The sequence below is a fragment of the Hyperolius riggenbachi genome, chromosome 10 (assembly GCF_040937935.1).
Source record: "Hyperolius riggenbachi isolate aHypRig1 chromosome 10, aHypRig1.pri, whole genome shotgun sequence".
NCBI classification, from domain to species: domain Eukaryota; kingdom Metazoa; phylum Chordata; class Amphibia; order Anura; family Hyperoliidae; genus Hyperolius; species Hyperolius riggenbachi.
In genome coordinates, this window is record NC_090655.1 from 245,641,730 (window position 1) to 245,655,229 (window position 13,500).

Below are 13,500 nucleotides of genomic sequence, written 5' to 3' on the forward strand. Positions count from 1 at the left end.
TACCTATAAGGTGTCATGATGTCCCTGTCTGTTTCTCCATGCAGGAGTGGCGATATTAGAAGGACACAAGGAACTCTACAAGGACACCACGATGGAGAATCAGCCATTCCTCACATCACCGGGTAAGAGGAGACTTTCATTTCTTGTAAAGGGGAGAGCAGTATGGAGGGTCCACCTAGATCCCCCATCATCTGATAATCACATAGAGACAATGTATTCAGTCAGTGTGTGTGTTTCCTGCAGATGGATCCAGCAACAGAAACCCACCAGAGAGATGTACAGGTCCTCTTTATTCCCAAGATTGTACACAGAAAGAGCACACCATCCCCCACAATTATCAGGTAGGTAGAACACTTTAAATCGAGAAAAAAAAAGTAATCAATTTAAAAAAATAATGCAGAGCAATGTCTTTGGGATCTTTCTAGTTCTCTGTTTCTTTTAATAGTCGCCTGGCACCCTCGGTTGACTAGTCCAGAGGAAGTTGCTGTAAACAAGCGATTCTGAACTGGGCTTGTGCAGGTAATCAGCTGTGCATGCCCCAAAAAAGAAAGTGCTTGTGTTCGAAAGACCAAGAAAGTGCAGGATCGCTTTTTTTCACTGGGTGAGCCTGATTCAGAATTCACACATGCCCCTTTCGGAATTTCTTGTTTACAACCCAGGGGCGTCTTAAAGCACGGCGTGGATGCCTGGAGTGGAGAGCTGTTTAGAAGGTGCAGTAAATTTTCTGTCAGTCTAGTTACGTTCATTTTCCCTGTTCTAAGAGACTGAAAATTAAGGGTGTAGAGAGAAAAGGCTTTCTGCACAATTGCTCCAATGACTGCATCTGCTCAGCCACTGATAAGGAATCATACTAAGTTTTGTAGACAGTGATTTGTAGACAGTCTCTATTCAGTGATTGCTGTGTCCCCTGTGGTGCCCAGATAGGAGGCAAGAGAGCTCCAGGTCTCTGCATAGCTGGCAGTATGGCTGCATCATGTTATCTTGGGATCTCCTGTGTCTGCGCACTCCTGTACTGCCCCTCCTCATGATGAGCATGATGCAGTGGAGAGAGGAAAAGAAAACACAGGAGATCTGAAGAGGATGGTGTCTGTTGGAACAGGTAACTACAAGGCATTCCAGAAGTGCAGATAGAAGATCAATCCACAGACAGTTGCACATAACTTGGCACTGACCGTCTCACCTGCCCGCTGTATCAGTGCTGCTCACTGCCTGTCCCTCCTTGCAGCACTGGGGACATTGTTCTCACCAGACCCCCAATCACCTCCTGAATGTGAAGGCTTCCAGACTCCTCTGATAAAGTGCTATGTGGACAGCAAGAGGACTGGCTAAATTAAAAGATTCAGCACACAAAATGTTAAATTCTAGCTCAGGGAGGGGGAAGCACAGCGGAAGAGCAGGTCATTAGTGTCATCAGCATGTGAGTTGCTTGCTGTATAATGTATTGCTCAGGCTGCCTACTGATTGATCTTCAACTGTTAATTATACCCTGACCAAGGCTGCACATTGGGGGACTACAGGTACCAGCATGTCCTGCTGTGATTATATGTCATGTATGGAATTGTAGATCTCCCAGTGGTTGGTTTATAAGGTTCTTCCAAAGGTACAATAATGGACAATTGTTCATATACAAGTGATAATCATTAAGTATTTATATAGCACTGATATCTTCCACAGTGCTTTTACATCAGATACTTTGGGGCCCCCTCTTGTCTCTGGCCTGTAGCTGCCACTGTAGCACCCATACTTTTCATTCTGCACACCCTCTTTCTGCACACTCTGCATCCAAATGACTGATGATGTAAAGAAGAAACGGGTATCCAAAACTTTTTTTCCCTATGGCAGTGGGTGGTCCCCAACCTTTTCCGGCCCGGGGATCTAGTGGACAGTGTCGTGCGCAGCGGGTTATGGGGGGGAGGGGGGCTGGGGTGCAGCTGCATAGCTAGCATAGTTGCCCTAGTATAGGGAGTTTAGTTGCCCCAGTATGGCTAGTATAGTTAACCCAGTATAGCTAGTATAGTGCCCCAGTATAGCTAGTATAGTCCCACTATGGATAGGTATTGCCCCAGTATAGCCAGTAAAGTGCCCAGTATAGCTAGTATAGTGCCCAGTATAGGTAGGTAGTGCCCAGTATAGCTACTATAGTGCCCAGATAGCTAGTATAGTGCCCAGTATAGTGCCCAGTATAGCTAGCATAGTGCCCAGTATGGTGCCCAGTATAGCTAGTATAGTGCCCAGTATAGCTAGCATAGTGCCCAGTATAGGTAGGTAGTGCCCAGTATAGGTAGGTAGTGCCCCAATATAGTGCCTAGTATAGCTAGTATAGTGCCCAGTATAGGTAGGTAGTGCCCCAGTATAGTGCCCAGTATAGCTAGTATAGTGCCCAGTATAACTTCCTAGTATGGGTAGGTAGTGCCCCTCCCCCTCCGCGGCCGCCGCTCCTGTTACCTTATCATGAGCGGGCGGCCGCTTGTCCGATTAGATTCCCCTGTAGCAGCTCTCCTCAGTGGCATCTCCTATTACAGCAGCGCGCTCGGCGGCTGCTGTGATGAGCAGGAAGCGGTACAGCGGCTTCCTGTTACCATGGGAACCGCTGTACCGCTTCCTGCTCATCACAGCAGCCGCCGAGCGCGCTGCTGTAATAGGAGATGCCACTGAGGAGAGCGGCTACGGAGGAATCTAATCGGACAAGCGGCCGCAGGCAGGGGAGGAGTGAGAGGCCAGACCTGCCGCGGCACGGTGGTTGGGGGACCCCTGACGTACGGCACACCAGGCGTGCTGCGGAACAGTGGTTAAAAAACATTGCCCTATGGTATATTTTAAGCTGCATTTGTGGCCATCTCGGCCCCATATCTAGTGTGAGTACAGGTGCCCCCGAGGTCATTTAAAGAACCGGCACATCAAACTTTAAAAGATAGCTTACCTCACCTGCCAGAAGCTATTACATTATGCACCATGTGGTCCCCTATTCCTATAGGTACAGTGTGCTTCGCTAGCGTATACCAGAACAACGCCTCTGTGCAGCACCCATTTCTTGCAGTGATGGAGATCAAGATCCATCCTGACTGGAAACACCAACAGAGCGTGTGTATGCATGTTTAGTGTAAAGCTGCATACACACATTAAATGGAGCTCCAGAAGATTACCCAGCACCGCCAAAGTAATGTATTTAAACTCTTTATTTAAAGGACCTCTGTCTTAAAATTTAAAATATATGTAAACAAATACAATTAAGAAGTATGTGTCTTCCAGAGTAAAATTAGCCTTAAATTACTTTACTCCTATGTTGCTGTCACTTACAATACGTAGTAGAAATCAGACAGAACTAACAGGTTTTGGACTAGCCTATCTCCTCATGGGGGTGGGGTTCACAGGGATTTCCTTATTTTCAAAATGCACTTAGTGAATGGCAGTTGCTCCGTCCAACTGCCAAAAAAGTGTGCAGGGAGCAGGGGGGGTGACCAGCATCTTTGTATGAATCTTTTTTTAGGCAGTGTCTTTATGAAGAATAAAGGCCATGGTGAGAATCCCCTATGGAGAGATGGACTAGCCCAAAATCTGCCAGTAATGTCAGATTTCTACTACCTACTGTAAGTGATAGCAACATAGGAGAGAAGTAATTTATGGCTCATTTTACTCTGGAAGAAATGTACTTCTTATTTGTATGTGTTTTACATTAAAAAAAGGAACAGGTGGGACCCCAAAGACCAGGGCTGGGGAGTCTAGTCGGAGTCATTTTTGGTACATGGAGTCAGTGGTTTAATAATCTGACTCCAAATTCACAACCCTGGCAAGTATTAAACTAAGGAGTCGGAGTTGGAGTCGGATGATTTTTGTAGCGACTCCACAGCTCTGTCAAAGACAAGCAGCAGCAGCAGGATGGTGAGTAGTGGGTTTAATGTGTAAGGTTGTTTTTCCATTAAAGCACGAGGGTCAGCCATACTATCCCAGGGAAAAACACATATATAAGTAGATAAATACTTGTTCTACTTACATAACGTATGTTTTGTTCTGTCCACATTTTAATTTCAAAGAATTTTATATAGTACATAAAGAGAAAAACGTTCCAGGCATTTTTCAATCTTTACTGCCTGTGACTGAAGCCAATCCTGATCTAATTCCTTACTCCCCAGGCTGACGGAAATAAGATTAATTTCAGCAGACACATTTATGATTATATTGGAATGCTTGCAATGTAGGGTCATGATGTAGACTTGTTAATAAACACAGAGCAGGGGGTAATTGAAATTTTGATTTTATGGCTGACGATCCCTCTTTAAAGTTAAAGTGAACCTCCGGACTAAAAGTCTGATTAAAAGTCTACTGAGCTAAACTGAAAAGGCTTGGTGTTTTTTTAACAGTTTCACAGCATCAGAACTTTGTTTTTCTTACCAAAGCATCATTTTTAGCTGCATTTTTAGCTAAGCTCCGCCCCATCAAAGAAAACTGCCCGGGCTTTTTTTCTCCTGATGCTGTGCAAAGCATGATGGGATTTCCTATGTTGTTATTCACGTAGCAACTGGGAGGGGATATCAGCACACAGGACAGTTGGAACTGTGTCTCATGCTCCATGTCACCTCCTTTCAACCAAAAAGGTGGCTGCCCTCTTGAAATCATACATTTGCCTGTTCTTTTAAAACAGGGTGGGTAAGAGATTATATTACCTATCTGTTTTAATTAACATAACTGATGTAACTTAATGACAGTGTGTTTGTTTAGGCTGAAGTTCCTCTTTAATGTGTTAAAGATGTTATCCTCTGTATTTTTATAGTGTGAAAAAGAGATTGATATGAAAGTTGAAGTCAAACGTGAAGATGAAATATGCATGAGGGGTGATCAGCAGACTACAGAACAGGGTGACATGATAAAGACAGTGGCAGAGGAAGAAGAGACGTATGTGAGGAGTGATCAGCAGTCTATGGAGAAGGATGATATGAAGATGACAAGTAAAGAGGAAGAAGAGACGTATGTGAGGAGTGATCAGCAGTCTATGGAGGAGGGTGACATGATGAGGACAAGTAAAGAGGAAGAAGAGACGTATGTGAGGAGTGATCAGCAGTCTATGGAGAAGGGTGACATGATGAGGACAAGTAAAGAGGAAGAAGAAGAGACGTTTGTGATGAGTCGTGAGCAGTCTATGGAGGAGGGTGACATGATGAGGACATTGAAAGAGGAAGAAGAGGCGTGTGTGAGGAGTGATCAGCAATCTACTGAGGAGGGTGACATGATGAGGATTATTAAAGTAGAGGAATCTTCTATAAATATCACTCCAGGTAAGTAGTTCAAGCAGCCTTAGAATAATAAGGTGGGGGGGGGGAGTAGGTACTTAACTCAGTAGTTGGAAGCCTCTGGTTGGTGTAGAGGCATCCCAGATCCCGTCGTTCAAGCAAAGGGTCCCTCTTCATCTTCTGGCTACAGGTGAGCAAATGCGGACTGGGAATGTGCAGTTAAGGTCCGTGCATGCTCAGTAGAACAAAGCAGTTTTGTTCTACTGCTTTGATGTACTGGGCATGCACAGCCTTTACTCACGCATGCCCAGTCGGATGCGCTCGTACATAGTGGGAGCACAGCCAGAAGAAACCTATTCAACAAGCTTTTTTCAAGTTGGTTTAAAGGGTCCCTGTGCTTAAACAAGGAGCTTAAAGGATACCTCAACTGAAATGTGACATAATGAGATAGACATGTGTATGTACAGTGCCTAGCACACAGATAACTATGCTGTGTTCCTTTTTTTCTTTCTCTGCCTGAAAGAGTTAAATATCAGGTATGTAAGTGGCTGACTCAGTCCTGACTCAGACAGGAAGTGACTACAGTGTGACCCTCACTGATAAGAAATTCCAACTATAAAACACTTTCCTAGCAGAAAATGGCTTCTGAGAGCAAGAAAGAGGTAAAAGAGGGGAATTTCTTATCAGTGAGGGTCACACTGTAGTCACTTCCTGTCTGAGTCAGGACTGAGTCAGCCACTTACATACCTGATATTTAACGCTTTCAGGCAGAGAAAGAAAAAAAGGAACACAGCATAGTTATCTGTGTGCTAGGCACTGTACATACACATGTCTATCTCATCATGTCACACGTCAGTTGGGGTATCCTTTAAGGAGGATTGGGGTAGTCTGAGGTTTATCTAGAGGCTTCCCACTACTGAGATAAGTATCTACCGTGAATACTTGAATATAAGCCTAGAATTTGGAACCAAAAAAAGTGGGAGGGTCTCAGCTTTTACTCCATCACGAATTATGATGCGATGTCTCCTGCTAGAGCGGTATACATAAATGATATCTGGCACGTGCATAAATGTCCTCCATGGCATGTGCCCCCCGTCGTAGTGTTTTTTTCTATTTACGTCTCTCTTAAATGTGCCCACCTGCTGGAGCAGTATGTATACTTACATCTCCACTTCCATGTTCCCCCCGCCATAGCGGTATGTGTATTTAAGTCTTTTTCCACATCTCCACCCCCGTAAACCCCCCCCCCCCCCCGCCAGAACACTATTCCAGAACACTATTTGTATGTCTACCCCTGCATGTGCCACATGCCAGAGCAGTATGTGTAGTAACAACAAGTGAGGAGGAGATACTGTACACCATATGAAAGGCCCATCTCCATTCCTCAGTATAACATCGTAGTACCAACAAATGAGGAGGAGATACTGTACACCATATGAAAGATCCATCTCCATTCCTCAGTATAACATCATAGTACCAACAAATGAGCAGGAGATACTGTACACCATATGAAAGGCCCATCTCCATTCCTCAGTATAACATCATAGTACCAACAAATGAGGAGGAGGTACTGTACACCATATGAAAGGCCCATCTCCATTCCTCAGTATAACATCATAGTACCAACAAATGAGGAGGAGGTACTGTACACCATATGAAAGGCCCATCTCCATTCCTCAGTATAACATCATAGTACCAACAAATGAGGAGGAGATACTGTACACCATATGAAAGGCCCATCTTCATTCCTTAGTATAACATCATAGCGCCAACAAATGAGGAGGAGATACTGTACACCATATGAAAGGTCCATCTCCATTCCTCAGTATAACATCATGACACCAACAAATGAGGAGGAGATACTGTACACCATATGAAAGGTTCATCTCCATTCCTCAGTATAACATCATAGTACCAACAAATGAGGAGGGGATACTGTACACCGTATGAAAGGCCCATCTCTATTCCTCAGTATAACAATATAGTACCAACAAATGAGGAGGAAATACTGTACACCATATGAAAGGCCCATCTCCATTCCTCAGTATAACATCATAGTACCAACAAATGAGGAGGAGGTACTGTACACCATATGAAAGGCCCATCTCCATTCCTGAGTGTAACATTATAGTACCAACAAATGAGGAGGAGATACTTTACACCTTATGAAAGGCCCATCTCCATTCATCGGTATAACATCATAGCACCAACAAATGGTGAGGAGATAATGTACACCATATGAAAGGCCCATCCCCATACCTCAGTATAACATCATAGCACCAACACATGAGGAGGAGATACTGTACACCATATGAAAGGCCCATCTCCATTCCTCAGTATAACATCGTAGTACCAACAAATGAGGAGGAGATACTGTACACCATATGAAAGATCCATCTCCATTCCTCAGTATAACATCATAGTACCAACAAATGAGCAGGAGATACTGTACACCATATGAAAGGCCCATCTCCATTCCTCAGTATAACATCATAGTACCAACAAATGAGGAGGAGATACTGTACACCATATGAAAGGCCCATCTCCATTCCTCAGTATAACATCATAGTACCAACAAATGAGGAGGAGGTACTGTACACCATATGAAAGGCCCATCTCCATTCCTCAGTATAACATCATAGTACCAACAAATGAGGAGGAGATACTGTACACCATATGAAAGGCCCATCTTCATTCCTTAGTATAACATCATAGCGCCAACAAATGAGGAGGAGATACTGTACACCATATGAAAGGTCCATCTCCATTCCTCAGTATAACATCATGACACCAACAAATGAGGAGGAGATACTGTACACCATATGAAAGGTTCATCTCCATTCCTCAGTATAACATCATAGTACCAACAAATGAGGAGGGGATACTGTACACCGTATGAAAGGCCCATCTCTATTCCTCAGTATAACAATATAGTACCAACAAATGAGGAGGAAATACTGTACACCATATGAAAGGCCCATCTCCATTCCTCAGTATAACATCATAGTACCAACAAATGAGGAGGAGGTACTGTACACCATATGAAAGGCCCATCTCCATTCCTGAGTGTAACATTATAGTACCAACAAATGAGGAGGAGATACTTTACACCTTATGAAAGGCCCATCTCCATTCATCGGTATAACATCATAGCACCAACAAATGGTGAGGAGATAATGTACACCATATGAAAGGCCCATCCCCATACCTCAGTATAACATCATAGCACCAACACATGAGGAGGAGATACTGTACACCATATGAAAGACCCATCTCCATTCCTCAGTATAACATCATAATGCCAACAAATGGGGAGGAGATACTGTACACCATATGAAAGGCCCATCTTCATTCCTTAGTATAACATCATAGCGCCAACAAATGAGGAGGAGATACTGTACACCATATGAAAGGCCCATCTTCATTCCTTAGTATAACATCATAGCGCCAACAAATGAGGAGGAGATACTGTACACCATATGAAAGGTCCATCTCCATTCCTCAGTATAACATCATGACACCAACAAATGAGGAGGAGATACTGTACACCATATGAAAGGTTCATCTCCATTCCTCAGTATAACATCATAGTACCAACAAATGAGGAGGAGATACTGTACACCATATGAAAGGTCCATCTCCATTCCTCAGTATAACATCATAGTACCAACACATGAGGAGGAGATACTGTACACCATATGAAAGGTCCATCTCCATTCCTCAGTATAACATCATAGCACCAACAAATGAGGAGGAGATACTGTACACCATATGAAAGGTCCATCTCCATTCCTCAGTATAACATCATAGTACCAACAAATGAGGAGGAGATACTGTACACCATATGAAAGGTCCATCTCCATTCCTCAGTATAACATCATAGTACCAACACATGAGGAGGAGATACTGTACACCATATGAAAGGTTCATCTCCATTCCTCAGTATAACATCATAGCACCAACAAATGAGGAGGAGATACTGTACACCATATGAAAGGTCCATCTCCATTCCTCAGTATAACATCATAGTACCAACAAATGAGGAGGAGATACTGTACACCATATGAAAGGTCCATCTCCATTCCTCAGTATAACATCATAGTACCAACACATGAGGAGGAGATACTGTACACCATATGAAAGGTTCATCTCCATTCCTCAGTATAACATCATAGTACCAACAAATGAGGAGGAGATACTGTACACCATATGAAAGGTCCATCTCCATTCCTCAGTATAACATCATAGTACCAACACATGAGGAGGAGATACTGTACACCATATGAAAGGTCCATCTCCATTCCTCAGTATAACATCATAGCACCAACAAATGAGGAGGAGATACTGTTCACCATATGAAAGGTTCATCTCCATTCCTCAGTATAACATCATAGTACCAACAAATGAGGAGGGGATACTGTACACCATATGAAAGGTCCATCTCCATTCCTCAGTGTAACATAGCACCAACAAATGAGGAGATACTGTACACCATATGAAAGGCCCAGTTCCATTCCTCAGTATAACATCACAGTACCAACAAATGAGGAGGAGATACTGTACACCATATGAAAGGTCCACCTCCATTCCTCAGTATAACATCATAGTACCAACAAATGAGGAGGAGGAGATACTGTACACCGTATGAAAGGCCCATCTCCATTCCTCAGTATAACATAGCACCAACAAATGAGGAGGTGATACTGTTCACCGTATGAAAGGCCCATCTCCATTCCTGAGTGTAACATTATAGTACCAACAAATGAGGAGGAGATACTTTACACCTTATGAAAGGCCCATCCCCATTCCTCAATATAACATCATAGTACCAACAAATGATGAGGAGATACTGTACACCAAATGAAAGGTCCATCTCCATTCCTCAGTATAACATCATGATACCAACAAATGAGGAGGAGATACTGTACACACTATGAAAGGCCCATCTCCATTCCTCAGTATAACATCATAGTACCAACAAATGAGGAGGAGATACTGTACACTATATGACAGGTCCATCTCCATTCCTCAGTATAACATCATAGTACCAACACATGAGGGGGAGATACTGTACACCATATGAAAGGCCCATCTCCATTCCTCAGTATAACATCATAGCACCAACAAATGAGGAGGAGATACTGTACACCATATGAAATGCTAATCTCCATTCCTCAGGATAACATCATAGCACCAACAAATGAGGAGAAGATACTGTACACCATATGAAAGGCCCATCTCCATTCCTCAGTATAACATCATAGCACCAACAAATGAGGAGGAGATACTGTACACCATATGAAATGCTCACCTCCATTCCTCAGTATAACATCATAGCACCAACAAATGAGGGGAAGATACTGTGCACTATATGAAAGGCCCATCTCCATCCCTCAGTATAACATCATAGCACCAACAAATGAGGAGAAGATACTGTGCACTATATGAAAGGCCCATCTCCATCCCTTAGTATAACATTATAGTACCAGGATTATTTTTATCATGTGCTCTCAGAGCTGTATAGAGCTAATATAGTCCTTTCACTTAACTAAGGTCCATCTCCATTCCTCAGTATAACATCATAGTACAGCAGAGTCCCTAGTATCTGGCACCAGTGGGGATTGCCTGATAATGAATACATGTGCTTGTCGGTTGCCTGAGCAACCGGCTGAAAAAACAGAAACCTCCCCTCTGAAATACTTACCGAGCCTGCAGCGACGTCTTGCAGCCTTCCGGCTTAACCTAGCGGACTCCTAGCTGCTCTGCGGTTTCCTTTGTGCACAGAAGCCGGCATGTCACCTGACCTGCATCATGTCACCTGACACGCTGACTCCCGTACACGGACGCTGGAAGCCACTAGGAGCAAGAGGATGGTTGCAAGACATTGCTGGAGGCTCGACTATCTATACTTTTTAATCTATCTAATCGACTATACTTTTAATGTCACTCTTCTCCCCTCAGATGAACACGATGCTGGGAACCTGACAGAGGGACTCCTTCTTCCAGCCCCAAGTTGCGATGAAGAAGATAATGGTGTCACACAGAATACTCCAGGACTTATCGCCATTACTGGAAATGCACACTTCATGCTTGGCCCCAGAGATAGTTCAATGGTTTCCTCTAATCATGAGGGGTCATACAGTACGTTGTGTCCTTTGACACCCCAAATACATCCAACGCTTCACAGTGCTGATAGATCGAACGATTGGTGCTATTCTCTGCAGTCACCGAGTAACTCCAGCAGTGTTAATGTAGTTGGAGGAAACGATCAGATGTTTTCATGTACGGATTGTGCTAAAGTTTTTGCATCTTATTATGACCTTGTGGAACACCAGAAGACTCACGCAGAAGAGCGTCCATTTGCATGTGCAGAGTGTGGGAAGGCATTCAATCAGATAGGAAGCCTGCGAAGGCACCAGAGAACTCACACAGGCGAGTACCCCTTTTCATGTTCTGAATGTGGGAAGGCCTTCAGTCTGATAGGAAGCCTTCAGAGACACATGAGGACTCACACGGGGAACTACACATTTACATGTACAGAGTGTGGGAAAGGATTCAGCCAGAAAGGGGATCTTGTTACACACCAGAGAAGCCACACGGGCGAGCGACCTTTCTCTTGTTCGGTGTGTGGAAAAGGTTTCATTCATAAAGGAGATCTTATAAAACACCAGAGAATTCACACAGGCGAGCGTCCCTTCTCGTGTTCAGAGTGTGGGAAAACGTTCCGCCTGAAAGCAAGCCTTCTTGTGCACCAGAGAATTCATACGGGCGAGCGCCCTTTCCTGTGCTCAGAGTGTGGGAAAACCTACTTTCGGAAAGCAGACCTTCTCAAACACCTGAGCAGCCACACGGGAGAGTATCCATTCACTTGCATAGAGTGTGGCAAAGGTTTCACGTCTAATGCCGATCTTCTTAAACACTCCAGATGTCACACGGGCGAGAGGCCTTTTTCGTGTTCAGAGTGTGGGAAAGGCTTCATTGATAAAACGCACCTCATTGTACATCAGAAATTTCACACAGGCGAACGTCCTTTTTCGTGTTCAGAGTGCGGAAAGAGTTTCATTCAGAGAGGAGACTTTGCTAGACACCAGAGAACGCACACAGGGGAGCGGCCATTTTCCTGTTCAGATTGTGGGAAACAGTACATGCATAAGCACTCTCTCCTTGTGCACCAGAGAACTCACACTGGCGAGCGTCCTTTTTCGTGCTCAGAGTGTGGGAAAAGTTTCTTCCTTAGTAAAATCCTTCGCAGACACCAGAAAATTCACACAGGGGAGCGTCCTTTTTCGTGTTCCGACTGTGGCAAAGATTTCATTCAAAAGCAATCTCTTCTTATGCACCAGAGAAACCACAGCGGAGAGTGTCTGTTTTCACGGTTTTCTTGTTCAGAGTGCGGGAAAAGTTTTATACAGAAAAGAAACCTAATTTCACATCAGAAAAAGCACCTGCATTGAGAAATTACTTTAGGCGTTTCTCAATCTAAATACGGGTGCCTCACACTAACCTTAAAAGGAACCTGAGGAGACCTATGGAAGCTGCCATATTTATTTCCTTTTAAACAATACCAGTTGCCTGGCAGTCCTGCTGGTCTTTCTGGTCAGTAGGGTCTAAATCACACACCTAAAACAAGCTTGCCACTAATCTTGTCAGATTTATCATAGACATCTGATCTACATGCTTGTTCAGTGCCTATGGCTTAAAGGGAACCTAAACTGAGAAGGATACGGATTTTTCCTTTTAAAATAATACCAGTTGCCGGACTCTCCTGCTGCTCCTCTGTCTCTAATACTTTTAGCCACAGCCCCTGAACAAGCATGCAGATCAGGTGCTCTGACTGAAGTCAGACTGGATTAGCTGCATGCTTGTTTCAGGTGTGTGATTCAGCCACTACTGCAGCCAAAGTGAACAGGACTGACAAGCAGCTGGTATTGTTTAAAAGGAAACATCCATTTCCCTCTCAATTTAGGTTCCCTTTTAAAGGATACCAGATGCAAAATATATAGGAGAAACGGGTCGCCTTAAAGGGAACCTAAACTGAGAGGGATATGGATGTTTCCTTTTAAACAATACCAGTTGCCTGACTCTCCTACTGATCAATTTGCTGCAGTAGTATCTGGATCTCACACCTGAAACAGGCATGCAGCTAATCCAGTCTGACTTCAATCAGAGCACCTGATCTGCATGCTTGTTCAGGGGCTGTGGCTAAAAGTATTAGATCACAGGATCAGCAGGAGAGTCAGGGAACTGGTATTATTTTAAAAGGAAAACTCCACAT

General features: G+C 43.9%; 1 protein-coding gene across 1 annotated transcript in view; it reads left to right on the forward strand.

Annotated features, from left to right (window-relative positions):
• The window catches only part of LOC137537036 (zinc finger protein 721-like), a 72,733-nt gene extending 59,727 nt beyond the window's left edge, over positions 1-13,006 (forward strand). Inside the window, exons 8-11 of the mRNA XM_068259187.1 lie at positions 45-122; positions 244-341; positions 4,769-5,270; positions 11,187-13,006. Coding sequence (XP_068115288.1) covers positions 45-122; positions 244-341; positions 4,769-5,270; positions 11,187-12,679 — 2,171 coding nt within the window. The 3' untranslated portion in view covers positions 12,680-13,006. The remainder of the gene's footprint in view (positions 1-44; positions 123-243; positions 342-4,768; positions 5,271-11,186) is intronic.
• Positions 13,007-13,500: the final 494 nt, after the last annotated feature.